Source organism: Malaclemys terrapin, chromosome 10 (assembly GCF_027887155.1).
Source record: "Malaclemys terrapin pileata isolate rMalTer1 chromosome 10, rMalTer1.hap1, whole genome shotgun sequence".
Taxonomy (NCBI): domain Eukaryota; kingdom Metazoa; phylum Chordata; order Testudines; family Emydidae; genus Malaclemys; species Malaclemys terrapin.
In genome coordinates, this window is record NC_071514.1 from 17,839,959 (window position 1) to 17,866,012 (window position 26,054).

The following is a 26,054-nucleotide window of genomic DNA, read 5'->3' on the forward strand; positions in this document are numbered from 1 at the left end:
TAAAACCTCAGTGCCTGATCCTGACCCCACTGAAGTCAGTGGCAAAACTCCCATTGACTTTAATGGTGTTGGGCCTGAACCAAAGCCCATTAAAATAAATGGGAGTTTTTGGATCAAGGCCTAAATCAGCAAGCAAAGAGAAACCTATAGATTTCTGACTACACTCACAACCATCTCCTGCAGGTTAATTTAAAAGCTACACTTCAGCAAATTTTTGCTATTGAGCCTAATCAGTCACAAATTATCTTGCCTGTCCTTCATAAACTGGGAAAGCAGTTGCCCATCCTCCAACCCACCTCATGGATGGGTCCCATTACAATTTTTGCAGTGGGAACAGTCAACTGTAGTCTTTTTCTGTGCTCAGAAAGGGACTTTTTGACCCTCTCTCTGAGCATCTGTCAAAAAATAGGTAGGGGCTTTAGGCACCACATAACAGGAGTGTTGTCTCAAACTGAGAAACTTGTTTATAAAGCAACTTAACATTTTAGCATGTATGGAATTATGAGGAAAGGAAGGGAGTGGCTGCCTTAAATCACATTGTGACTGGATCACTGGTTACATTCACAAAGACATATTATTACAGTATTAATAGGTAACACAGCAGCTGCTGAGAGCTGGGAAATAAAGAATGCAATCCCCTTTTTACTCTTATATTAGCAGCACTTTAGTATTTCATGTTACAAAGCCTAGTACAGTTTATGGTTGATATTAAGAGCATTAAAAGGCTCAGAATGCCTCTTAGTCTATGTTGACATGTATCACAACGTGTAATCCTTGGTAAATGTTGAAAATAATAATAAGAAACACAGATGTCAAAAACTACTAAAATTAATCCAATAAGGAGAAGATCCACTCAGATATCTACGTTTAGTGTTTTGGCTATTTACACCAAAATCTTTAACTAGTGTATGTAATCCTCCTTCTGGCCAAACAGCTTTTGAAGACTCTGAGCCAGTGTAAATAAATCAAAATCACTGTCAATGTTGACAATTATTTTTATGATGGTGTGGAGTAAAATAAATGTTTTAAGTGGCAAAACTACCATACATTAGTTGCAATTAATGGGTCTGTCCCATGGTTGGTTCATTATACAGGTATTAACAATATCTGCCACTTTAACTATTTCTAGAAATAGTCAATGAATGCAGATTAATAAAAGAATGTATCTGCAGAATTAGTAGCAGATATAAATTAAACAGGACTTTGTTTAGCTTCTAGCATTTGGAAATCAACATGACATGCAATATGTACCATAAATTTACTTGCCAATGTAAGCAGAGTCAGGATGAGCTCTACCCTGACATCGGGTGATGAATTGTGGCGAGTTGTGCAAAAGAACTTCAGGGGCTGATCTTGTTTGCATAGGCACAACCACCCCGCCTAGCATGCGTCCACAGCAGCTCAAATGGTCACTTTGGCTGCTGTGGGATCCCCAGTTTCTCTGTTATTGGGGCATGAAAAATAAAAAGTGTTGTTACCCTGATTATGTGAATCAAGGCCAGTGGAACTGTTTTATGACAGAGGGACTCGCCCTCAACTAAGTAGCACTCGCTAGACAAGGGACATGGGTTCCAAAACCCAGTGAATTGAGAGAGGCTGGAGACAGGTATTTGTACCTGGTTGTGTGGGCCTCTTTTGAGAGCCTGAAAACCAATTCCACCGTCTCATCTCTCCACTGTTGAATATCAGAGCTAATTTTGAATCCATTAGGAATCTAGTTGCAGGCTGCTAAGCTGAATTCATTTTGGGCCAATGGTGCATCAGCACTGGGGCGCCCCTTCTACAAGCTGAAATCACTGAGTGCTGAGTTAACTAGTGGGAGGGCCTGAAGATATATTGTTAAGAGTTTGTGGGATGGCTGGAGCGGCTCACGGGATGGCTGGTGGAGTGGAGCAGCTTGAGGTGAAGGCTGCAGCAGAACCCCATGGAGAGGCAGGGCAGTCGGCCTCAGATCACGTAAGGTGCCCCTTAACACCCCACACCCCTCCACCCAGGCTGGGGGGTAAAACTCTGCAGATAAACTTTTGAACTCTGGGGCTGTATTGACCAGGGACAGAGACTTTTGGGGTGTTTGGACTTTTGGGACTTTGGGTGATTTTTGCTGGACTTAAGAACCAAAGGGAAAGGACACGGCCCAATGAACCCTAGTTGTGGTGTTTTCCCAATTGAATGCCGATGTCATTTACCTCATGTTATTAAAAATTTTCTGCTACACCAAGACTCTGTGCTTGTGAGAGGGGAAGTATTGACTTTTTGAGGCGCCCAGGGGTGTGTGTAAGATTTTCCCAGGTCACTGGGTGGAGACTCAAGCTGGTTTTGTGTTACGTTGTTGGGAGGGGACCCCAATGTACTGAACCCGGCCCTTGCTGCTATCAACTCGGCCTGGCAGAAGGGTTACACCATGATGGAGAGACATTGAAAGGATAATTGCAGATTCAATGTGAATGTAAGGAAATTTTTCCACATAACCATACGCACTATTTTATTTAAATTATCCAGACTATCTTGCAAAGTGATGAGATTATATCAGATGAAACATCTTCAGCATGGTGAATTCTGCAAGGCCACAATTGCACTCAGAATCCTTCTTGAGCCAAATTAACCAAAGCATCTTCAGAGTTGTTTTTACACTAAGTATTTATAGGTTTAGCACGTCGCTAACATACAGTAGCTACTACAGAATCTCACAGCAACTCTAAATGTTCTCTGTGATGAGAACAGACCAGAAAAAAAAATCAAATTAAACATACATATTTTTGTTAAAACACTCAGCTATTAAATCATTATTTTACTTGATAATTTGTGTAATTTTTCAGACAGCTTTTAAACAGTTTATCCTTATTATTTAAAAATAAAATGTAATCATTGTTTTTCATGACTGAGAAAAAATAGCCAAAAATAAACCTGTGCAAAGCTATTGCTACAGAATGTATCTATACCACTTTAGTAACAGAACTGTGCTAATAAGTTGATTATAGGCAGATAAAGTCCATTGACATATTAACGTCTCCTCTCCATGCAGAGCCCAAAGAATGTCTTTCCTTGAGATACAAATACAGCTTCAAATGACATGTTTGCTGCACTACTTGAAGTATATCTTTTCTGAATTAGAAGCATCCCTGTGCTACTGTATTTCAATGAACTCTCAGTGATAGATGAGAACAGTGTTGTGTCAGAACTGTTTAAGCAAGGGATCTCTTCAGCTAGCTCCAGCCTTTTTAGCATCTTAATTTAGAAGGGAAAAGCTAAACCTTCATCAATGTCACAATTCTTGGATAAGTACATGAGCCAACTGGGAGGGAGGAGGGGAAAATGTGCTAATTACCTTGTACAAATCTGAAAATAATGCTTCTGTGCAATGCTAAAGAGGGTTTAACAATTTTTACATTTCACTCTATTTATTCATCTTTCAGTCAACGAGGTCATGTAAAAGGTCTGGTTGTTAATTTAAATCAGATGTTTTCTTTGTTACTAATTGATTATAACAGAAAAATAAAAAACTTCAAGATGGATTTATTTTCATGTGGACCATTTTCTGGTAGCTCTTAGAGAATTAAAGTGCTAATCTAAAAATACAACTAGGAATTTAAAAACAATTTGTGAGTTATAAATAGAAAGCCTTGAAATTGGGGGGAAAATAGTAAAGTGGATTAAAAAAAAAAGTGAAAAATTCACAGTAAGCACAGAAGCGGATGGAGACATAAACAGACAGACAAGAGATGAAGGGTTCTGTCCTACTGCAGACCCTACTTATGAGAATAGTCCTGACACATGCACATTCATGGGTGGATCCTGCAGATTCCCTTTTCATGTAACTCATGTGTTTCAGTGACATTACTAGCATGAGTAGAGCTCTGCAGGACCAACCCATTCGGGGAGAGACAGGGCAAAAGAGAGAGAAACACACACACACACACACACACACTCAGATTACACACAAACATCTATTTTCAAAATAAAATTAGACCTCAAATACAACCCAGAAATACAATCTATTGTTGAAAATAAAATTAACCAAACAAGGAAAACACTAAAATGGACAAAAAGATCAGAAAATAATATGTTTTAATAATCCAATTGTGTTCCCCCTGTTAAAAAATAAATCTAAATCAGCTGTCATAACTAAAATGTTTCTTCTCATTTTAGGGCCTGATCCTATTCCCGCTCAAGTCAATGACCCAATCCTGGGCTGTGCCCAAGATGTTCTAAGCACAGTGCAGGATATGGCATATCGAGGGGAAAAAAAAAAAGCTAACTTTATGCCACCCTCATTTGTCCTCTTCCCCCCTGTCCCCTGATCCTGAACCAGCTGGAGTCAGTTGGTCCCTTGTGTAAATTAGAGCAGCCTCAGAGACCCAATGAGTCCTTCCAGCATCCAAGAACTGTTACAGAGCAGGGAAGTCTTGGCCATGCTCCTTTCTTCCCAGACAAGCCCTCTCTGGGAAGCACCTGGAGAAAGTTAATGCAGGAGCTGCTCTGGCAGCTCCATGCTATGGGGAACCTCCACCACTAGCTGGGTAAAGACAATTATCTCAACCACAATAAGGCCAAGTTTCTGATCCAAAACTGACTTCAAACAGGAACAAACTCTTACTTGCTGTTTGTGGCAGGTATTTAATTAACCAAACCTTAAATAATATAGTTTATAACTGGCTAAGTATATTTTCAAGCAGGCATAGGGTTTTCCTGATCAAATTACATGATAATTTTCAAACTCTATGTTAAGGCACTGATCTTGCAAAGGGACCTGTGCAGAGGCCCACTGGCTGCAGTGCATAAGGGTCCACCTGCACTGATCTTTTTTCCCCAGAGTGAGAACTTATACAGTAACACTAGGTTTGGAAGCCCTTCCCTCCCCTCCATTGTCTGACCCCCTATAACTTCCCACAGCGGTGAAAATTTAAAATGAATAAAAATTGAAAATTATGCTTAAAAATAAACACCAATATTATCTGTCAACATTTTTTTAAAATTACAATTGAATTCTGCCAAGCCTAAGTAACATGAACAAAACCAAACCAAGAAAAGTCTCTGCTTACTATATGTGGCATTTATAGTATAAACTGCAAACAATAAAACCCTTGAACCTAAACATGTTAGTCAGAGCTTAAGGAGTTACCAATCCACAATCCACTTTGCCAAAAGAACTAACATTTGTTAAAAAAAGAGTATTTAGCTCATCAATCTATCATGCAAAGAATATGCTACTACTGCTTTAATTACTCAAGTATAAGCTAGCTACAAACTACCTACAACTGGGTAACTGAAATGCAGCCAACCAGTTAGCCTAAACAAATGTAAACACGTCTAAAATTTCAAACAAAGCTATCATGTTTGATTTATAGTATATCAACTCATGAGACAAGATCTGCCTTGAACTGTAAGTAATTTCCATTTGTCTTTCATCGATGCCTCCCAGCCCCAACTCCTGACTCCCCAAATCAAAAACACATTTCAGCTGATTAAGGAACTAAAATTCTTTATTCAAATATTTAAATGATTTTCTTTAAATTCAGAAAAACACTAGTGACAAACAAACAGAAAACAAACCTAAAAAAACAGAGAGTAAAGGAAAGGGAAAAGAGACGTCAATATAAATGAGCACCTAAAATCATCCTTCGTTAAATTTCACAAACCACAAAACACCTATTCGTTTTTATATATTTACACAGCTTTACCAATATATGAACTTATTCAACTCCCTTTGAAGTCTGAGGAGCCATCAATATGCCAATCTCTTCATAAGCCACCCTGAAGAAGAATTTCTGGAAAAATGCACCAGGAAACCAATGCTGTATCTGAGATACATCAAAGATATTTTCATTGTCTGGACAGACAACTTAAACTCACTCATAGATTTCCACCACAACTTCAACAACCACCACTCATCCATTAAACTCTCTGTGGAACACTGCCACACTAGCATCAACTTCCTGGACACCACAATCAGCTTCAACAATGGAACCCTCCAGACAATCATATACAAGAAACCCACGGATCAACACACCTACCTTCATAGATCCAGTCATCACTCCAAACAAACCAAGAGATCTGTTATCTACAGCCAGGCACTCAGATACCACAGAATATGCTCAGAGGAGAAAGTCCAGGATATATACCTCAACACACTCAGAACTGCTTTCACCAAACAAGAACATGCCACCTGAGAAGTACATCGCATCATGGAACGGGCCACACAAATACCCTGAGAGAACCTGATTCAATACAAAAATAAACCCCCCTCCAACCAGACACCTTTAGTTGTCATCTACTACCCCAAACTGGAACCCATACCAGATATCAAACAACTACAAGCCATACTCAATGGGGACTCCATCCTGAAAAAAATTTTTCATGAACCTCCTCTTCTGACCTTCAAACAACCCCCCAACCTCATCATCGGACGCAAGCTCCCTACTGACCAGGACACACCAACTCAAAGCAGCACCAGATCCCGCAGAACAACCGATGCAAAACCTGCAGACGTATCTCCACTACTACAATGATCAGCACCCCCAACAACACACCCTATCCAATCCATGGATCCTACACATGCCTATCACATGTGGTATACCTCATCCAGCAGTCTAAATGCCCCAATAGCAACTCCATGGGTGAAACCAGACAGACAATCACTATGCTCTTGAATGAACTCACCCAGGAAAATGATAAAAGACAAAACACACTATATCACCTGTGGGTGAACACTCTCTATCTGACCTATCAGCCTTCATCCTCAAAGTTAACCTGCACACCGCTTTCAAAAGATGAGCCTGGGAGCTTAAATTCATAACTTTGCTAGATGCTAAAAATCATGGACTGAATAGAGACACTGGATTTATGGTTTATTACAACAATATATAACCCAATATATAACCCAATAATAACCTCTGCCCCTTCCCCCCCTATGACTGAAGGCGTGTTAATGGGTCACTTCACCTTGAACGGTCCATTGAAATGTGTTAATTATGTATGCTAAACAATCTGTTTAGCTGTGACACTCAAAGTAAGTTTCCTAAACCTGAAGAAGGGCACTGTATAAGCTCAAAAGCTTGTCTCTCTCACCACCAGAAGTAAGTCCAGTAGAAGACATCTCATCCACCTTGTCTCTCTAATATCTTGGGACGGACACAGCTACAACAACACTGCATACATATAATCTTGTATGTTATACAGTAAACACAAATCTGTTGCTAACTGCCCATGGACACATTAGAAGTAAGAGCTGGCAAATGAGGATTTACATCAGTTCATTAAATTTCATGTTAAGGCCAAAGGTATATAGCTAGCTTTGAAACGTGTTTGAAAACATGTACTAATGCACTATAAACACAGAAGTGGGGCCCATGGTTTCACTGGAGAGAATATGAGTCCAACCGAGAGATTCTTATTGAACAAGCTGTGGTCACTGATCTTAGATTCTGATCTCAGTTGCACCAGTGAAAATCCAGAATAACTCTATGAAGTTACTCCAATTTTACCCCACTGCAAGTGAGACCTATCACATTGTTTTCTGTGTTTTACTATGGATTACAGCATCTCAAAAGCATTGTGTTATTACATGATCCTTAGTTTAATATGTACTTGGAAGAGTAAAAGGAGCTCAGATATTCTTCTCTTGACATCCTTGAGGTCCTCCAGGTCCTGGGTTGCATGGCCTTTTTGTACCATATTTTTAATATCATTCCAAAAGTTTTATTTTACAAGTCAGCCAGGATGTGTGTCCTCTTGGAGGACCAGGTATACATAGGCATATTTCAGTCTCCTTAGTGCAACCTGCACCCCATGGCAGATTTCTTTTGCTTGCAAATCCAACTTGTATATTGCAATATATACTGGAAACAGACACACTGGCCTCCATTTCACCTGGAGCATCCAAACACGCTCTCTGAACTCTCCAAGTGCAGATTTCCATTATACTGATTTCTTGCTGGGTGATTTCTCATGAATCTAATATTTACCATCTTTTCTGCTCAAAGTTTTTAAAGATTTGTTTAGAAACACTATTTTCTTGCCAAGATTTGACAGTTTAGCTCCACATCTGATGCCAAAATCATGATTCTTGTTAGGAGTTTAAGATGACACATATCAAAAACTTAGAAGATGCAAGATCCATTAGAGGCAAAGAAGTCAAGAAAGCCTTTTCTCACTTAACAAGGGAAGATACCCTCTTTATTCAAAATCTGTCTTACCCAACCAACCGAAGAGGGAAGGTGCTTCAAATAGTTTTTGACCAACCAAATTCTCACTGCTGTCTTTGTTGGTGGTCTATCATATGGAATGGTTTTAATACTTGGAAGCAGTACCTCAAGTGTCAGAAAACAAGAACATTTTATTTCTGAAAGAAAACTTTCCAGTACTACTAGTATTTTGGAAAAAAAATATTTCCTTGTAGTAGATTAAAAGGTGAGAAGCCAAAAAAAATCCCAGCAAAGTAAACTATTCCTTATGGCAAAGTACAACTAGCATCTCAAAATGGGATGTGTTAAAAAAAAAAAAGCAAAAGCAAATTCAGAGTGAAAGGAAAGAAGTAAAGTTTTCTTTCTGGTCTGGCATGTCTCAGGGCAAGCAAGATCTTTGGCCACATACCAAAATTTATTTCATACTAAGTTATATTTAAATGACATTGACTCAATTGGAACTGTGGTACACAATGTACCAATGCAAGATGTAGCTTATTTAACATTCCAGGAGCTATTAGAAAATGCATCCTTCTATGTTTTAGCAAGTTTCTGCTCTTGGGGAACCCTTGAATGTACTGGTTTTACTTTGTGGTCTTTATTTTTCCCTGAAGATAAAAGAGAAAATGTGCTAGAAACCACGTTACGTACTATTTTTATACAGACATTCACAAAAATATCTAACTATGGACACAGTTTCTTCTGCAATCATAGATTTCCTTAGAAAAACCATTTGATCAAACGTATTTAACAGTGGTCTTAGAAGCCATCTAAGAAAAGTACTTCATCTGCTTGTAATTCCTTAGTATACTCAGAGCAACCCAACATGTGAAAGGTTTAGTGTAATCTTGTAGAAAAATTTCAGCACACTCTTGCCAGACCAAACCAGAACAAAACGTACTATGTTGTATATCCATATGTAATTCTGTCCGGCTAGAACAGAGTACAATGTGTTCCCATTAATACTTACTTGCTTTAAGCTTGTCTTTTAAGATAGCAAATACTATTGAATATTGAAGTAACAGCTCTATTTTACCAAGATTACTTACTAACAAAGGAATGAATGATCCAGATTAAACTGGCTCACTGCTTGAAAAATATCACACACAACAGCCAAAGAAAACTTCTTTGAAACATTCCTGTGTTTGGAGAACATAAGGAAACGAATCTTGGATCATGACGATGATGATGATGCTAAAACAACTGATTGCTGAACTTGTCCATATTTTCTAACCATTAAAACTGAATACAAAATAAATACAACTCAAGATACAGACTATTTCACAGATAGTTGGGAAGGGTGGGAAATGGTGCTCCCCAGGTCAGCCAACAATGCAACCATAACAAGAATCTGACCAATATAATCATGGTTCAGATCCTACACTGGTGTATTTCTATTGATGTTGATTTATATCAGCTGAGGATTTAGCCCAGAGAATTCAAAGAGAATTACCTGGTGAAGAATTTCATATTCTGCCTTTAGAGTTTCTTCCATTCCAGTATGAAATATAGAGAATTAGTACATTCAAGTTTCCAGCTTACCAAGAGGCATATGGTAAATTCTGTATTTTTTATATCTATCTATCTATCTATATCTATCTATATCTATATATCTTTTATCTCACACAGGTGTCTACACCTTCATAAGTGATAGTAACAGTAGCTTTAATTATTATAAATTATTTTATTTATATCACCAACCAATTCAGCCAAAGAGTTTTCCCAATCATGAAAGAGTTCTTAATTTACTCTCAGGAGGCTCAAGCCTAGAGCTGTAGCAATTACGGTTTGCATTCAACAGTTTGATATTATATTAAAAAATCCTATAGGACTGAATTCCCATGCTAAAGCACTAGTACTATTATTTGTATTGACTTTTGAGTTCTTCATTTGTAGGTCTACTATTTTAAGAGTTCCAGGAATCCAAAGTTATTTTCAAGATGACTCATTTTAATTTCTCGGGAGGAGCTGTAAATAGTATAGCATCAGACTAATTCTAAAACCAAGCCCTTTCCTGCAAGCAAGCTCCAGAGTTACATGTCGTCTGTGGAAGAACTACTCAGGTTGTTCACAGGCAGGATTTGATCCAGACCGCATTGAAGTTAATAGGAATCTTTCCACTGACTACAACGGGCCTTGGAACAGGCATTTTCAGAAATGAGCTGTAGTATTCACCATATAATGTGATTGATTAAAAGTCTCCAAAATGCACTCAATTATGTTTGGATTTATTGTCTTCTTTTCTAAATATTGCTCCATTCAGTGGAAGCTATTTTCATCAAAAAGTGTATAATCTTTATTGGGTTTTTTTTACAAGTTTGTCATTAAATGCAGCCTGTGCTGCAGCTGTGTTTTACTATTCTGTAAGTTATTGCTTTCCCAGGTGTTGAGTCCAGGGGACATCTCATCTAGGTACCTTCTCTATAGATCAATCAAAAGCCTCCAGGGTACCAGAAGTATGAATTACTGTACATATTTTTCAACAGTATTCAAACAAATAATTTACAGTAGTTCAGCATGTTTTCAGATTCTAACTGCTCCTTTAACTCTTCGTAAACAGATACACAGTTTTAGGCAAGAAGAGGCTACAAAGCCCATCTCAGTCTTTGCCCTTAGAGTCAGCGGTTAAACATCACAATATTTTTCCTCAAATTAGATACTGTGATGAGACCACCCTTCACAATAAAACTGGCAATCAATTGCAGACAGCATACCCAGACCTGAGGGCAAGATCTGCTCTTCTGTCACTTTACATGCATTGTTTTCTAAGAATCTTCCTATTTCGCTTACATTAAAAAATGTACTCTGTATGTCTACAAATGCAACTCAGACAGTTTTGACATGGAGTTCAGTGGGCTTCTGGAACACATTGTGTTATGAGTAAATTTCCACAGCATGCCATACACTTCCTAGGTTTACTTTAGATCTTTTGCCAAGATTAACAGGGTTTCTTTCATGTACTTTCTGTACATTTATATCTGTATTCCATGTTTAGTATAATTTATCTATAGGGTCTGGAGAAAGCATTACTGTTTTTTAATTAAGATACAAAATTTGTTACTTTCCAGATACCCTGCTTCATCCATTACGATGCTCCCTGTATTTGTTCCTTTGCAATTCACATTTAAAACATGCTAGGTCACTGACCTCTTAAATAAGCTAGAAATACAAAATACCAAGTAACATTCAAACAATTTATAAGATACAAAACTTCATATCCCAGTATAATTCAGCCCATTATGTTAATTCAGTTCTTTTGGTCATTTAGAAAATATAAACTGCATTCACTAATCTTTCTTTCTAAAAATAGACTTTCTAAATAATAAATATTTTCTATTTCTTTTTAAAGTGACATGAAAAGTAGCAGCAAGTTTTGGGCAACTAAGCACAGAACCAGAAACTTCTGAGTTCTAATATTGGCTCTACAATTGACTGTGTAAACTTAGAAAAATTGTCACAGAGGTGTTATGAAAATCACTTATTGTCTATATGCTGTTATACAATTGTAAAGCATTAACATACAAACAAGTTTCCCCTGTGAAAAGTCATGTAGAATTTAATGAAATATGATTTCAGTCGTTTTTTTAAATATCTCAGTAGACATCTTCCTTAATAGAAATTTATATCCCTGTTATAGAATTCTTTTAGATAGTCCAAATGACCCACAGAAAGGATACCAATTGTTATTAGTTGCATGTATTTTAGAATACTTCTGTAGTAATCTATTAAATATCCTCACAACATTATAGAGTTCCTCTCTATTAAACTCTAAGACTTTTCCATAAGTTTTGTTTTATTTCTACAAAGTGTTGTTTAATTTCTACAATTAACTGCTCTAATTTTGCTTCTTGTTTAATGTGTGATCATTTGATTCACCGTATTCCAACCTGATGCACCATCCCAAGGCAATACAAAATGAATGATTGATTTGTTTCACAGGAACATTCAAACAATTCACTCTGGGGTGAATCCGACAAAGCTCTATTGTTTTTACGTACAGCAATACTGACCTGATCATCATAGCGGTAAATGAGGAATTGTTCTCCTGTTGTATCTTCAAGAAAACTCCCCTGTGGAGAAAGTGCAAACTCAGGCAAGAAGTACGCCCCTTGCGCCTGCTCTGCTTTGATCTGTAAGAGATACAAAGAGGTCACTTTAGGGCGTCTGGTGACAAGCACCAAAACTTTCAAACACGACATGCACACAATTATGGTGACCGCATGCCCGCGCATGAGCAAATGACGTGATGTATTTTACGCACAATTTTGCGCACAGGATTTTGAACATTTAGTCCTGAGTATATGTGATGAGAATGTTACAAACAGGCTGATAGTTGCTACCAGCTTGATTTTTCGATGGTTGACTTGAAATGGAAGTATCAATTACAGGGTAAGTAACCTTAATGACCTTAACCGTAACCTATCAGAAATAGACACTCAACATATAGTAATGGTCTACAAAATTTTGAAAACGTTCCACAGAGTTCTAACACTAATTCTCTGGACTGAATGGAAGAGAGCCATGATCCTTTGCAAAGAGGCTGAAGCCTGCAACCTGTCTCATAGCAGTGCTGTGACCACATCACTGGCAAAGTGGTCTGGACTCTGGAGAACCTTACATTGCTACTGCTTTCCATGAACCCATTCTGCAGTGAAGAGGGGATGACAGTTGCTCAGGCTATAAACCCCATCACATATCAAGAGCACTAAGTTAATTTAATTGTTTTAAATTAAGGAATCATATAACTAGAAATTGTTTGTAAAAAGCATGTCTAGAATCGGGACAATGGTAGTGCTTTAAAAGAGTGTTAGTAAACAGGATTTTAAACAGGGCTTCAGACCTCGTGTAGATAGGGCAAGATATGATTATGTGTTGTTAGCTGGTCATGGTCAACTCAGGGTTCCCACTAAAGTCCATCATACAAATAAGCATAGTTTTCAGTAATGCTTCAGTCAAGCCAGCTACTTTTGGAGGTCTCCTCGTGCTGGCTCCAATATGCCGACAGCAGTCACAACCTTTGACATGTTTAGTATGACCCTGATCCTGATCTTTTGACGTCACTGATAGATTTTCCATTGATCCATCTTATATGAGAATATAGGAATAAAGGAGAAGAGTGTAATCTAGTGATGTGAGCAAAGTATTGGTGGCTAAGAACAGTGCTCTTGGATAAATTACTTAACATTTCTACCTCAATTTCCCCAGGTTTAAACTGTGGATAACGACATTCACTGACCTACTTTACAACAGTGTTGTGGAGGGTAATTATATTTGTACAATGCTTTGAAAGTGAGCAGTGCTAAGTGTTGTTATAAATCGCTAACATTTTGGAAAGAGTTGCCGAGCTCAGGGATAGAAGAGAATCCAAATTATTCCACCACACTTCCCAGAAAAAGGTCTATAACATACTGTTGCTTAATTTCCAATAAACAAGTTTGCCAGAAGGATATGCAGTGATTAACTAACTTGTGTTTCCCATCTTTATAAGGTAAATATTTAAACTACAAAGCATTCAGACATATATCATTAAGCTTTGAATATATAAGATGCCAACATTTGAAGCTGAAATAACAAATTTAATAAGTGTTACAAGAAAAATTGAAATATGTTTCACACACACATTTATTTAAGTGTCAAAAGCTAATGAGCAGTTAGCCACTGGGTGAAATACAAGACTACTTGCTAGATTAAGGCAAGCAAACTTTGGCCACAATCATGGAAAATTTCAACCCAAGAGGTGAGTGTTTTAGAAAGTTATATGTGGGGATTATAAGAGAAACTAGTTTGCTTAACTATTGTGGGTGCTACTAAGTACCGAATAGAACTGAAGGACAGAGATAGATAGCAAAGATTGGGGTCATAAATAATAATCTCCTAGAATCAAATATAAGTCAATTGTCATGGCAAGCCAATGCTGAGATCTAATTGATTGAGCTCTGTTCAAAACACACACAAAAATTCATGAATAGTTTTCAAAACAATTTCAAAAAAGTCTCAACAAGTCTACCAGCTAGTCAAAAAGAGAAACAAGTTCACCAAAAATCATCTAAATTTAGACATTTTTTCAACCCGTTCTACTAATAATATTTGAACAGCTCTAATGTGCATTCATTCCTACACTGTATTTATTTGAATACAGTATGTCCTAGTTTGTTCCATGGTCCATTTTTTTAACATGTGGGATCTTTCAGGATTCTTTATAAAGCTTTTATTATTATGAATATTTAGCTTCGATAGTAATTCAAATTTCAGAACTTTGTGAGAGTTCACCACATTTTTTAGTTGATGACATCAATTTTAATGGCTTGGCTAGTCTGCAGTACACTCATTACTTAAATGAGAGCTGAAGATTTAAAGTGCCTCTACTTTCAGAAAACAATTACACATCATCCTGGCGTTTTAAGAACACTTAATAAGACAGTTTAATGCTATTAGCTTCAAGTTAAACATGTCAGGTGGATTATAAATGTACTTCAGATTTAGAACAGTCATTTTAAACCAGATTTTATGCTGTTCTTAAATATTATTGTGATGAAGTGGAAAGGTGGTAGGTGATAATTTAGGTAGGCAACCACAAAAAAATAGTAATTGCATAAAATATTTAAAAAATAAATTTAAAATAAATGTCAGATTGCCATTAAAGGAGGAAATATGGCATAGACATTACCATACCTGGCAAGAAGATTTAAAGTCAGGGAAGAAATAGATAAATATTACTTTGAAAAATTTCCCAGATACCTGCTAGCCAGAGACCAAACAAACAATAAAGGTCTCCCTTGCCTTTCAACTCCATTCCATCCCACCAGTGAGGTCCAGGAGACATGATGAGATGACCAGTTCGCAAATCTGACTGCTGAGAATGGGAAGATGGTAGGATTTCTATTAAGGTGCTCATTTTCCTGAACCAAGCTTGGTATCAGCCTGTGGTTGGTAGATACTTGCTCAAACCGAACTTCACCAGCCCCCTGACTGCTGGAAGGGAAAGCTCTCCCTATTTTTAATCCTCTTCTCCCCTATCCATCACTTGACTAGTGAGGGATTAAACTATTCTCACTTCTCCAAACTTCTGGTTTCTGATTATGGGAGAGAAGGAAATCAACAGCCAATACCCAAATCCCCATTCTTGCAGTGCTCCTAGAGACTGCCTCTGCTTCTACTGTAGAGCAACAAAGATATGATTTTTGTCAATTTCATTGCTAGGGTTCTGAGCAGCAGCAGTAAAGCCATCTATCTGTTTTAGGGTTTTCTATAGCTACTACACCAATGAATGCTAAGGGCTTTGCAGATAAATTAGATCTACATAGCCCCTAGTAGACTATGAAATCTTCCAGAGTCTGGTTAATTTCACTCTGCGGCTGCCTGGAAAAGCTATGTGCTGCAGCAGAAGTAATGGAGTGATCTGTCTGCAGACTCAGTCAGACAACATCACAGCAGTTCTATTCAAAATGTCTTCTTTGCCACCACAAAAGCTGGAAACCTGATTTTTTTTTTTAAATGAAGGCTTAAATTATGCAAAAAACTGACGTCAGGAGACATTTCCTCCTTAACTTGCCAGGGAAAGTTTCCTACTAACCATTGGCCAGTAGATTTTAAAATTCTTGAATTAACAAATCCGTTTTAAAGAGTTCCATAAGAATACTCCTCAAGTTCACACAGGAAATCTTTCAAGTAATGATCCTTCCTCATTGTGCAAATATGTTAGGGATGTGAAAATTCCCTAAGCCACAATCAGTTTGCATGCAAATCTGCCCATTTTGCTGGATTCATATTCATATAAGTCTGATTCTAAAATTCACTCTGGATATTAGATATATAAAATGGCTTCCTCCAACCGTGTTCACAAAGTCTAGTCCCAGCCCCATTCATTCCTTACTGCAGTGACTCCCTCCCCATATCAGTTTGACTCTTCTCCATTCACTTTTCCTGCTATTCAGGATTCATATTTAGTATCAATATTCAACTGATACATATTAGTCATATCTGATTAATCCAGAAGGGTGGATTTTCCCTAACCCTAAATGTTACAGTACTCTTATATAAATATTAGTCTTCAGCAGCATACTAGACACTATATGTTGAGGAATTCATCCAAGTATTATAATCCATAACTATTAGTAAGATTTCAGATTCCTAATTAAATTGAAAGATGCAGTTTAGTTTAAAGCTGTTGTAGTCAGTTTGATATGAAGGTTTTTACAAAGTTCAACTGAACATTACATAACATGCCTCCATTCTATTTTACTATAACCACTGGACATCTAAAGTAATTGTTTCATATTTATATATAAACATGTCTTCTGGTATTAATTTGAGGTTTAGAATCAAAACAGCAGCACTAGGATTTAACTTCTGTTAATTCTTACTGATGAAAGGTCAAGAAGATGAGAAAATGGAGGTGGAATATCTCAAAAAAATGACTTGAGCATAACTCACTGAATTCTTTCATGCCTATGACATGGGTATGGTGACAAGTTCAAGACCTTTAGCACAGATTTCTGAGAGCCAAACACTCATTAAAAGAAAATGAATGTACCAATAAGTACATTTGCCCTTCACACAAACCTACATTACCCAAGATAAATCAGCTATTCCCCCTCTAAGCCTACGTGGTGTGTTAGCTAACAAGGGGGAAGCATAAGCAAGGGGTACTCTGCTCAAAACAAACTGTACTACATTACTAAGTAATGATGAAAAGCTAATGAGAAAAATCAAACAGATTTTAAAAATGCCAAAGATTATAAAATACTATATTTTACTGGAGCTTCTTAAATGCCTAAAAACAAAGCATGATTTGGAGACAAAAGGCCAGATTCACTCAAACTTGCAGAGTATAATTTATACCTCCCTGCCTCAGCTAAAATTTTGGACCACCTTTGTAATTCAAATTTGCTGTCTGACATCTTCTTCCGCTCTACTCTGCGCTGGTTAGGCCTCAACTGGAGTATTGTGTCCAGTTCTGGGCACCGCATTTCAAGAAAGATGTGGAAAAATTGGAGAGGGTCCAGAGAAGAGCAACAAGAATGATTAAAGGTCTTGAGAACATGACCTGTGAAGGAAGGCTGAAAGAATTGGGTTTGTTTAGTTTGGAAAAGAGAAGACTGAGAGGGGACATGATAGCAGTTTTCAGGTATCTAAAAGGGTGTCATAAGGAGGAGGGAGAAAACTTGTTCATCTCAGCCTCTAAGGACAGAACAAGGCCTTGGCTACACTTACCAGCTAGTTCGACGGCTGGAAATCGAAGTTCTGGGTTCGACTTATCGCGTCTAGTCTGGACGCGATAAGTCGAACCCGGAAGTGCTTGCCGTCGACTGCGGTACTCCAGCTCGGCGAGAGGAGTACCGCGGAGTCGACGGGGGAGCCTGCCTGCCGAGTGTGGACCAAGGTAAGTTCGAACTAAGGTACTTCGACTTCAGCTACGTTATTCACGTAGCTGAAGTTGCGTACCTTAGTTCGAATTAGGGGGGTAGTGTAGACCAAGCCCAAGAAACAATGGGCTTAAACTGCAGCAAGGGAGGTTTAGGTTGGACATTAGGAAAAAGTTCCTAACTGTCAGGGTGGTTAAACACTGGAATAAATTGCCTAGGGAGGTTGTGGAATCTCCATCTCTGGAGATATTTAAGAGTAGGTTAGATAAATGTCTACCAGGGATGGTCTAGACAGTATTTGGTCCTGCCCTGAGGGCAGCGGACTGGACTCGATGACCTCTTGAGGTCCCTCCCAGTCCTAGAATCTATGAATCTATAGTTAATTATTTCTGGTATGGTTACAACAAATAACTTGCTCATGTTTGAGGTTTGAGATTTTAAGGTAGGGTGTTGCAAAATACTTTTTAGTCCAGAAGGGGATTAGTAGCTCCAAAAGTTTGGGAGACCAAGATATAGTATAAACAATTACACAAGGTTACATTATTTTCCAAGAAAAGCTCAGTTCAAAAGTGGCATCAGGTTTTCAAAGAGGTCCTGTATTTTACCCAATTTATATTTGGATTGACTGATGTACAAGGAAGCCAAGTGACTTGCCAAAAATCAAAGAGTCACTCAGTGGTTCGAGCAGCATTAGCTCCAAGATACTCCTGGTTCCCAATACCTTGCTATAACCAGAAGACCACAAATTCAAAGCACTACCGTAAAAAATATTATCTACGTTGATTATGTAACATTCAGTCAGGGATACACTATGGGGGAGAGCATACTTAAGAACAAAAAAGAAGACAACAGGCTAGACTGAGGTTCACCAATATCTACCTTTCTCTCATCTTCATGCAACACTGTTAATGCACAATAACACTCACCTGAGCCTAACAGATAACTGGTGTTCAGTGTTCCAAGAGAAGGTTAAAAAGCCCCAACGGTCTATGCCACAAAGTAACATTCCTTCCCAGCCCTCTCTTGGCAATAAAGTTTAATCCTCTACATGCGAGGGTAAAAGGCACTCAGCCTATTCAGTCTACTACTAAAGTAGCAGTAAGGCCCCAAGCCAGCAAAATACTTATATATAAGTATAATGGCCTCATACACTAGAAAATGTACAGTAGGAAATAATCCTTCATTATTATCAAGGAAAAGGACTGGGTGAACTATGAAGTCTCTTCCATCTCTAATCCTATGATGAAACAACAGCCTAAGAGAATGCAGCAAGTTCCCTGTGGCTTGATGAGTCTTGAACTGGCAGTGGCTGGGAAGGGTAACTTGGAAGAAAATTGGAGATGAGGAGGAAGAAATAGTCTCCAAAATGAGTGCAAAGATTTTTGTTTTTTAAAGAAAGAACAAACGAACAGATGGCAAATAGAAAAGAATTGGACTCACATTCTTATTGACTTGCAAATACATGTTTGTCAGATTACTATGCACTGCAAGTCCAATCATATATCAAAAAAGTGTGAACCTTTGATTTGATTCTTACAGTTAAATATCTTCCAGTCTGTTAAACTGTAGTAGCATATGATTTGTGCCCTAGGGAAGAAATATACCAGCTAACAAGCAGCTAATTTTAATGTACTTTCAAGGAATCTAGCACAAAACAGTTGGGTGGGCTATGTCACTAGACTTTATCACAAATCATCCAGTTGTGAAGTATCAGATAAATAAAGAAAATCACACTAAAAGGTCCATAGTTTCACGGCATTTCTATGGTTAATAATTATGATGAGCAGATATCAAAGTATCCATGACTAAGACTAGCTATTTGTCATGGCCAATATTTTCAAAAATGGGTTTGTGACTGAGTGATGTCTCTTAAGGCTAGTGGGGCCTAACAGTCAGCCCACCCCATCATGTAGCATGGCCCTTTAAGAGGCTGAAAGGTCTGATAGTATATATAAGAACCTGTCTCCCAAGAGACATTGGGAAAGGGGAAGCAGTCCCAGGAGTGAGAAGCGTTCGGAAGGAAATCCTGTTACTGTTTCTTTGATGACCTGGGGCCAGGAGCCTTCCAGAGAGGGCAGGGCAAGGTTCTCCTCTCACGCAGCCAACTGGAGGATAAGCTGGGAGAAGGGGACCAAGATAAAAGCTGCCTCCTCTCTCGTAGCAGGGTAGACACCAGGAAACATCAGCAGAGAAAGGCTGGGCTTGCGAGCACCCTGAAGCCTAATTAAGGAAAGGGGTCAGCGGAGGGAAAAAACTGGGCTAAGCCACAACTCCGATCCAGGGAAGAAAGCTAAGCGCTCCTGCTTAAGGAGGAACAGAGGATTGGATTAATAGAACCTAGCTCCAGAGAGAAGGGAGGGGAAGGGGGATCCTGTTTAAGGTGAGAACAAGACTAAATCAATACAGCCCAGCTCCAAAAAGGAGAGCTGTGGACTCCTGCTTAGAGGGACTGAAAAGGAGTAACCCAGGGATGGTACTAGGAGCAGTTCCAGAAATAGAGAATATTTACACGAGCAAGAAAGAACAATTTCCTGACAGATGGAGCCAGAGACCACTAGTTGGACTAAGCCAGAGATGACAAACGTCCCCGGATGTATCCGAGTGAGCTCCTACTTAGGTTTATGGCTCTTGATAATAAATGAGACCCTTGGAAAAGGGGCGCTCCTTGATTTAAAAGGTCTGTCTGGACTTGTTTATAACCTGAATGGAAGTGAGGCAGGGCTCACCAGCAGCAACACACCTGACCGAAAGGGAGCACGCTGGAGTGGCCTCCACTCTACACAGTTCCTAAACTCAGGTCTCTAAATCTACATTTAGGCACCTAAATAAGTGAGCTGATTTTTCCATGAGAGCTGCCAGGTGCACTGCACTTATGAAAACAAGGCCACTTATTTAAAATATTGAATAATATTCAATTCATAGTTAAATCCTTGAAAGTTCACTTTATAAATATCTACTACAATTAACATTTATAGGTCTGTATCTGTAAAATATTCATGGAGGAGTCTTGCTCAGCAGCTGACTGCAGTAACAGAGACCAAGCATTTTTATTTAAAAAAAAAAAAAAAAAAAAAAAAGTTTCATTTTTTGGTCATAAAAACTGCGGTCATGACAGACATACAGTGACACGATCAACAGTACTTTGAGTGTGACTTTCCAATCCCTCTCCCTAGTGCTCACTCTGACCTTGCTGAAAGCAGACTTCAAATCTCTCTGGTTCAACTAGAAGCCCTAATGTTTTCGCCTTGTCAACTAACTCCTATTCTAGACTCCCTTAGTCCAAATGTAAATGGAATGTGCCCTAGGGAAATGTCCCAGTGGCTCTAGATAGTCATGTGTAGGTATCTGAAAGACTACTGAGAGGTATTTCACAGAGCCCATTTGGTTTTGAAAGGAGAGTGAGGCACCATTCGTGAACAACTCTTACAGTCATAGATGGACACTGACTATTTCTGAAGAACATATTTACAAACCAGTCCTACAGCCAGATCCATGTTTGTGAGAAGGCAACATTTGATACAAGTTCTGCTGCTCAAATATGGCCTGATCCAAAGCCCATTCAAGCCATTGGGAGCCTTTCCGTGGCCTTGAATGGGTCCTAGATCAGATCCAGAGAACACAGAATATAGGGCTTAGAGTGAATTTTTCGATTGCCCTAGGTTTGCTCACTTGAAGCCAAAACTGAAAGAGAGAAGGACAATCCAGATCATTTTGTTTTTAAAAATATGGTGCTGTCATCTTTCAGGCTCTTTTAAAACAAGCCTATTTTCTCCAAAATTCATCTTGATTAAATATAAATACATTTCCTTTGGCAAAACTTTTGCTGCAGGCTGTAGATAAAATAAATTTGAACATTTTTCCTGTGCTTTTTAAAGTTTATCCTAGTGATTAAGCTTTTGGATATTTATCAACAACTAATTGTGTTTTCTCTTGACATAGTTTGGCTAAGAGATTTAACTTTTCACTGAAATGCTTCAGTAGTGCTTAGCCAAAATACTATTTAGTTTCAAAATCCAGCTTAACTCTCAACTCTGCTTCATGTTTCCAAAAGAAATGAATTCTAGAATTTTACATGGCTTTTCCCCAGATGAGCTTCTTCTGAACACTGAGTTAGGTAGAGTCTACTTCTTCTCCACATGACTGGGGTGATATGTAGGGTGACCATTTTTCCGTAAACTGAAAACTGTACACATGGGGCTGTCCCGAGTCGCCTGGAGTTGCCACTCATCCCCCATGCCCCCGCTCATCTCCCCATTCCTCTGCGCCCCTAATTGTGCCAAGTAGCAGAGATGGGGGCAAGGGGAAGAGGAATGGGTATAGGCTGGGATCTGGGCAGCAAAGTAGGGTGTAAGTGTGCAAGTGTGAGAACTTTTGGGCTTGGAGCCAGGAGTTGAAGCTATTGGACTACGATCCAGAAAGCAGTGTGATGCCCCTTTGGGGGCTGGGATAGCAGAGGGGCAGGAAGGAAGCTCTGGGTAGTGGGAGGGACCAAGGACACTCCTGAGAGCAGCTCTGGGGAGGCAATGGGAGGTCAGCATGCAGGGCTACCATTTCAGATGTTGGTATGGAGAGGGGCCAACTCCCAGCTGGTGAGGGGATGGGGGAGAGGAGCGAGCGACAAGGGACCAGTGGAGGGTTGCTCGCAGCTGGTGGTATGAAACTTAGGGGATGGGGCAGGTGCCCCCCATTTCCCTCCCTAAATGGCACCCCGGCCAGGATGTGACAGAAACAGATGACTGAAGGCAGACTGGGGAGGGAAAGAAACAAGTTGGGGTGGGGTGGGCTGGAGAGGACTCTGGAGATCAGCCCTGAAGGATGGTGGGTGAGAAGGACACGAGGCCAGGATGGGGGCTCCAGGGACCACTCGCAGGTCCAGACCATGCTCAGTGCCCTGGCACAAGCGGACGCTGCAGGACTCCGTTGGGCACTTACCAGTTGGGTTGTGAGGTAGGGCCCGGGCCCATGAGTCACAGGTTCATGACTTGGCCGGAGAAGAGTTTGAATTAGGCCCCTAACCGCGCTGCCCTCTGGTTGGGCTGCAGAGTGACACGTGACACTCCATCACTCCCCAACTGGAGGGGCAGAGCATAACAGAGACACAATAGGCCAAACTCTTGTCTCCTCTCCCCTAAACATCGCTGCTCCCCCCGCCCTCAAGGTTCCTCCACACCCCACTAGCAGGGTGCACCCCACTTTTTTGGCAAATCTGGGCATTTGTCCCATTTTCTTTTGGCAACTGATTGGCAAGAGCAAACAGGACAAATGCCTAGTTTTGCCCAAAAAAAGTCAGGACGCCAGGGACACGGCTTAAAAAGGGGACTGTCCCGGCCAAATCAGAATGTATGGTCACCTTAGTGACATGCTTATATTTAAATCACCTGCATGAGGGGCTTGAGTTGACCCTGCTCTCACTAAGTCAATGGCAAAGTTCCCATTGACTTCAGTGGTGCAGAATCTGGGCCTAAATGTAGGCATTCCATTTTCAACAGTACAATACTACATAAAATAAACTGTTCATTCATTACTACTGTGATTGGTACTGGTTACTCAATGCCTTTCAACTCTACATAGATAAAACTGAAGGTGAAAAATATGGAGTAATCCACAGGTGCTGGAACTAGGGGTGCTGGGAGTGATGTCGCACCCCCTGGCTTGAAGTGGTTTCCATCATATCCAGGGTTTATAGTTTGGTTCAATGCTCTTAGCACCCCCACTATACAAATTGTTCCAGCCCCCCTGGAGTATTCTCCAAGAGAAAAGCTGGCCCTGGAATAGATCACTTCATATCAGTGTCAGAAAGTAAATGACTGTGGATCAGATTCTGCCCTTAAAAACATGCAGACAACTCCCAGGCATATTCTTAGTGCATCAGTTTCAAGTGTAAAATGGGACTAGTGATATTTACCTCCATTTGAAAGTGCTTTCAGCTCTATGGATGAAAAGTGCAATATAGGAACCAAGTATTATTACTGCTCATCTGAGGACAACATTTTTTCTGTCTAACCAAAAGGCATCCAAAAAGTATATTCTTCAAGAACTAGAGTGCGGATTTTTATCTTCCATATTAGTCACTTGACTACTCTGACATATAATTTTATTGTGTTGCCTCCGCACAGGAGAAAAAATATATTCACACAAACCAATCTTTTTCAAAGAATGTATTTTAAATGAAGTATTTACCTTCTGTATTGTGAAAGTGTAATAAAGCACATTATTTTGAATGAGAAAGGGCGAGGGGGGGGGAGGAGGAAGAGAAATTCCACCTACCAGCATATTTTCTTGCTAAATTTCATTTAAAAGTTCAAGTTTAGGTTCTCTCAAAGTCTTGGATGAAAATTCTCTCCATGGAAAGCACCTCAACTCTTAAAACAGTAAAAGGGAAGAAATCTCTTGTAAAAAGTCTGGAAATGAGACAGAAAATACTATTTCATTAAAACTCATGTATTTTCTCTATAAAAAAAGAAATCTTGTGAGTGAGACACAGACAGAGGTAACTAAAGTCTTCTGAAGAGGTGTTTTTTTTCCTCCCCACACCATATGTTCAGCCCCTTTCCAAACAGAAACCACCTCTTTATTATTTATTTAGTAACCTAATAATTGGCAAAATTCTTCTCATAAATCAAGCCCCTACAGCATCATTAGCAGCATGCTCTCATGGAAATCTATTTATCTCTTACACAATGATATTTTCTAAGGGTCTTTATAGTCTCTGCAGAAAAAATATATTATAAAGGGATATTTTGTCAGCACCTTTAGCAGAATCAGGATAATCTAAAATATTTTTTTAGATATGTTAAATTGCCCTTTAATGTCTAATGTTATACAGTGAACGAATTTCTTCTTGCCACATTGGCAAACTGCTACAGATTGAACAGACTAATTTATAGAAAACAAACAGACCATCTTGCTTGTTTATCTATGGGCAAGTTTGTGACTGCAGTTTGCTCTGTGATATTCTGTAACTTTACTTGGGGAAGAGCAGATTTATTTTTGAAAGGCAAGAAAGGAAAGCAGCTAAAGTAATGTCGGATTACTATCAGAGGTAGCTGAATAATAAAATCCTATGAATGAGTACATGCTCTGGAATGAATACAGCCCAGTAGTTTAAGTGGTACAAGAAAGAGGAGAACAAAACAATCTGGTGGGAATCTCTAGTGGGAAAAATAGTCCTGAAAAGCAATCTCACGCTTTTCTAGCTGACCGGAGTATAATTCTGCACCACCAGCAAATCAGCTGTGGGTAACTGCTCCAGTGAAGCTGAAGGGAGGGGGAAATGAAAAGATATGTATATGCCAACTAACCAAAAACTTTGCTGGAACTGGGAAACCAGCTAAAAATAAATAAATGTCAGGTGTTGAGCATGAGAGACTTTACACCACAGTCTTGGAATCAGATGTGCACAGGTCGACTCTTGCACTCACAAGGTATCCCTTTGATTTCAATGGGGTGTGGAGTGGGCACAGGGACTCACCCACACAGATGTGATTGCAGGATCAAGGCTTTAACCAGCAACATCTTGAAGTTCATACCAGCCATACGTCCACATGCAGGTATAAATATATATATAAATATAATACTAAAAGTTACACAAAAAGCAAGCAAGTAATGTTTTGTATGTTTACTGTAAAGGTCCTAGCACAGTTCTGGGCACTGTAGAAGTAACTAACTACCAATAGATATATTATTCCCTGATGAGAGGTAACAGAACACACACACAAAAATGAGTACTTAGCTCTTACATAGTGCTATTCATCAGTAGAGCTCAAGTCACTTAACAAAGGTGTCATTATCTCATTTTACAGTAGGTAGTCTCAAGAAAGTCCGGCTAAAAGTGACATGGGAAACCTGTCTCAATTTCCTTATACTTTTTAAATTAAATTATAACCTTAATGTTATGTTAGTGTAATTATTTGTATTTAATTTCCTTTGGAGTTTTTTTCCCTTTAATAGGGATATAATTTGAATTGACATAGGAATATGCTTTTCATATACTTGGGTTGAAATTGTGCCCTAGAGCACTGAAATTCTCATCCATAAGCCATGCAAGCAAAAATGCCACAGCATTAGCTGCCAAACACCTGCTATGTCTACGGGAGGATCCCTGTTGCATAACGAAAGAACGGAGGGGAAAGTGTGAGGCTAGGGAATGGTAGTGCAACCACAGCAGTTAGGGAAAGAAAAGTCCGGTCACCATGAGACACTACAGAGCTAGGTAATGCAAACTTTCATGGGTACAAATACAGAATCATAGAATCATAGAATATCAGAGTTGGAAGGGACCTCAAGAGGTCAGATGGCGGGGGGAATGGAAAATATTCCAACCGCAACGGAAGACCAGCCAGAGGCACTACTGGTTTTAATTAAACTATATATGCAGTGTTGTCACTAGCACTAAGATGTTAGTTGTCACTAACTCAAATGTGTAGGTGAAGAAGTGCATGAAGTGGCACAGCTACAATGGAAGAATTCAAATTCTAATAATTAATGGAGATATCCCATCTCCTAGAAC

General features: G+C 39.1%; 1 protein-coding gene across 10 annotated transcripts in view; it reads right to left on the reverse strand.

Annotated features, from left to right (window-relative positions):
• ADAMTSL3 (ADAMTS like 3) overlaps positions 1–26,054 on the reverse strand; it is a 261,150-nt gene that overhangs the window by 205,854 nt on the left and 29,242 nt on the right. For all 10 annotated transcript variants that reach the window (XM_054042181.1, XM_054042182.1, XM_054042179.1 and 7 more), the window contains exon 3: positions 12,191–12,310. In XM_054042181.1, the coding sequence (XP_053898156.1) occupies positions 12,191–12,310 (120 nt within the window). The remainder of the gene's footprint in view (positions 1–12,190; positions 12,311–26,054) is intronic.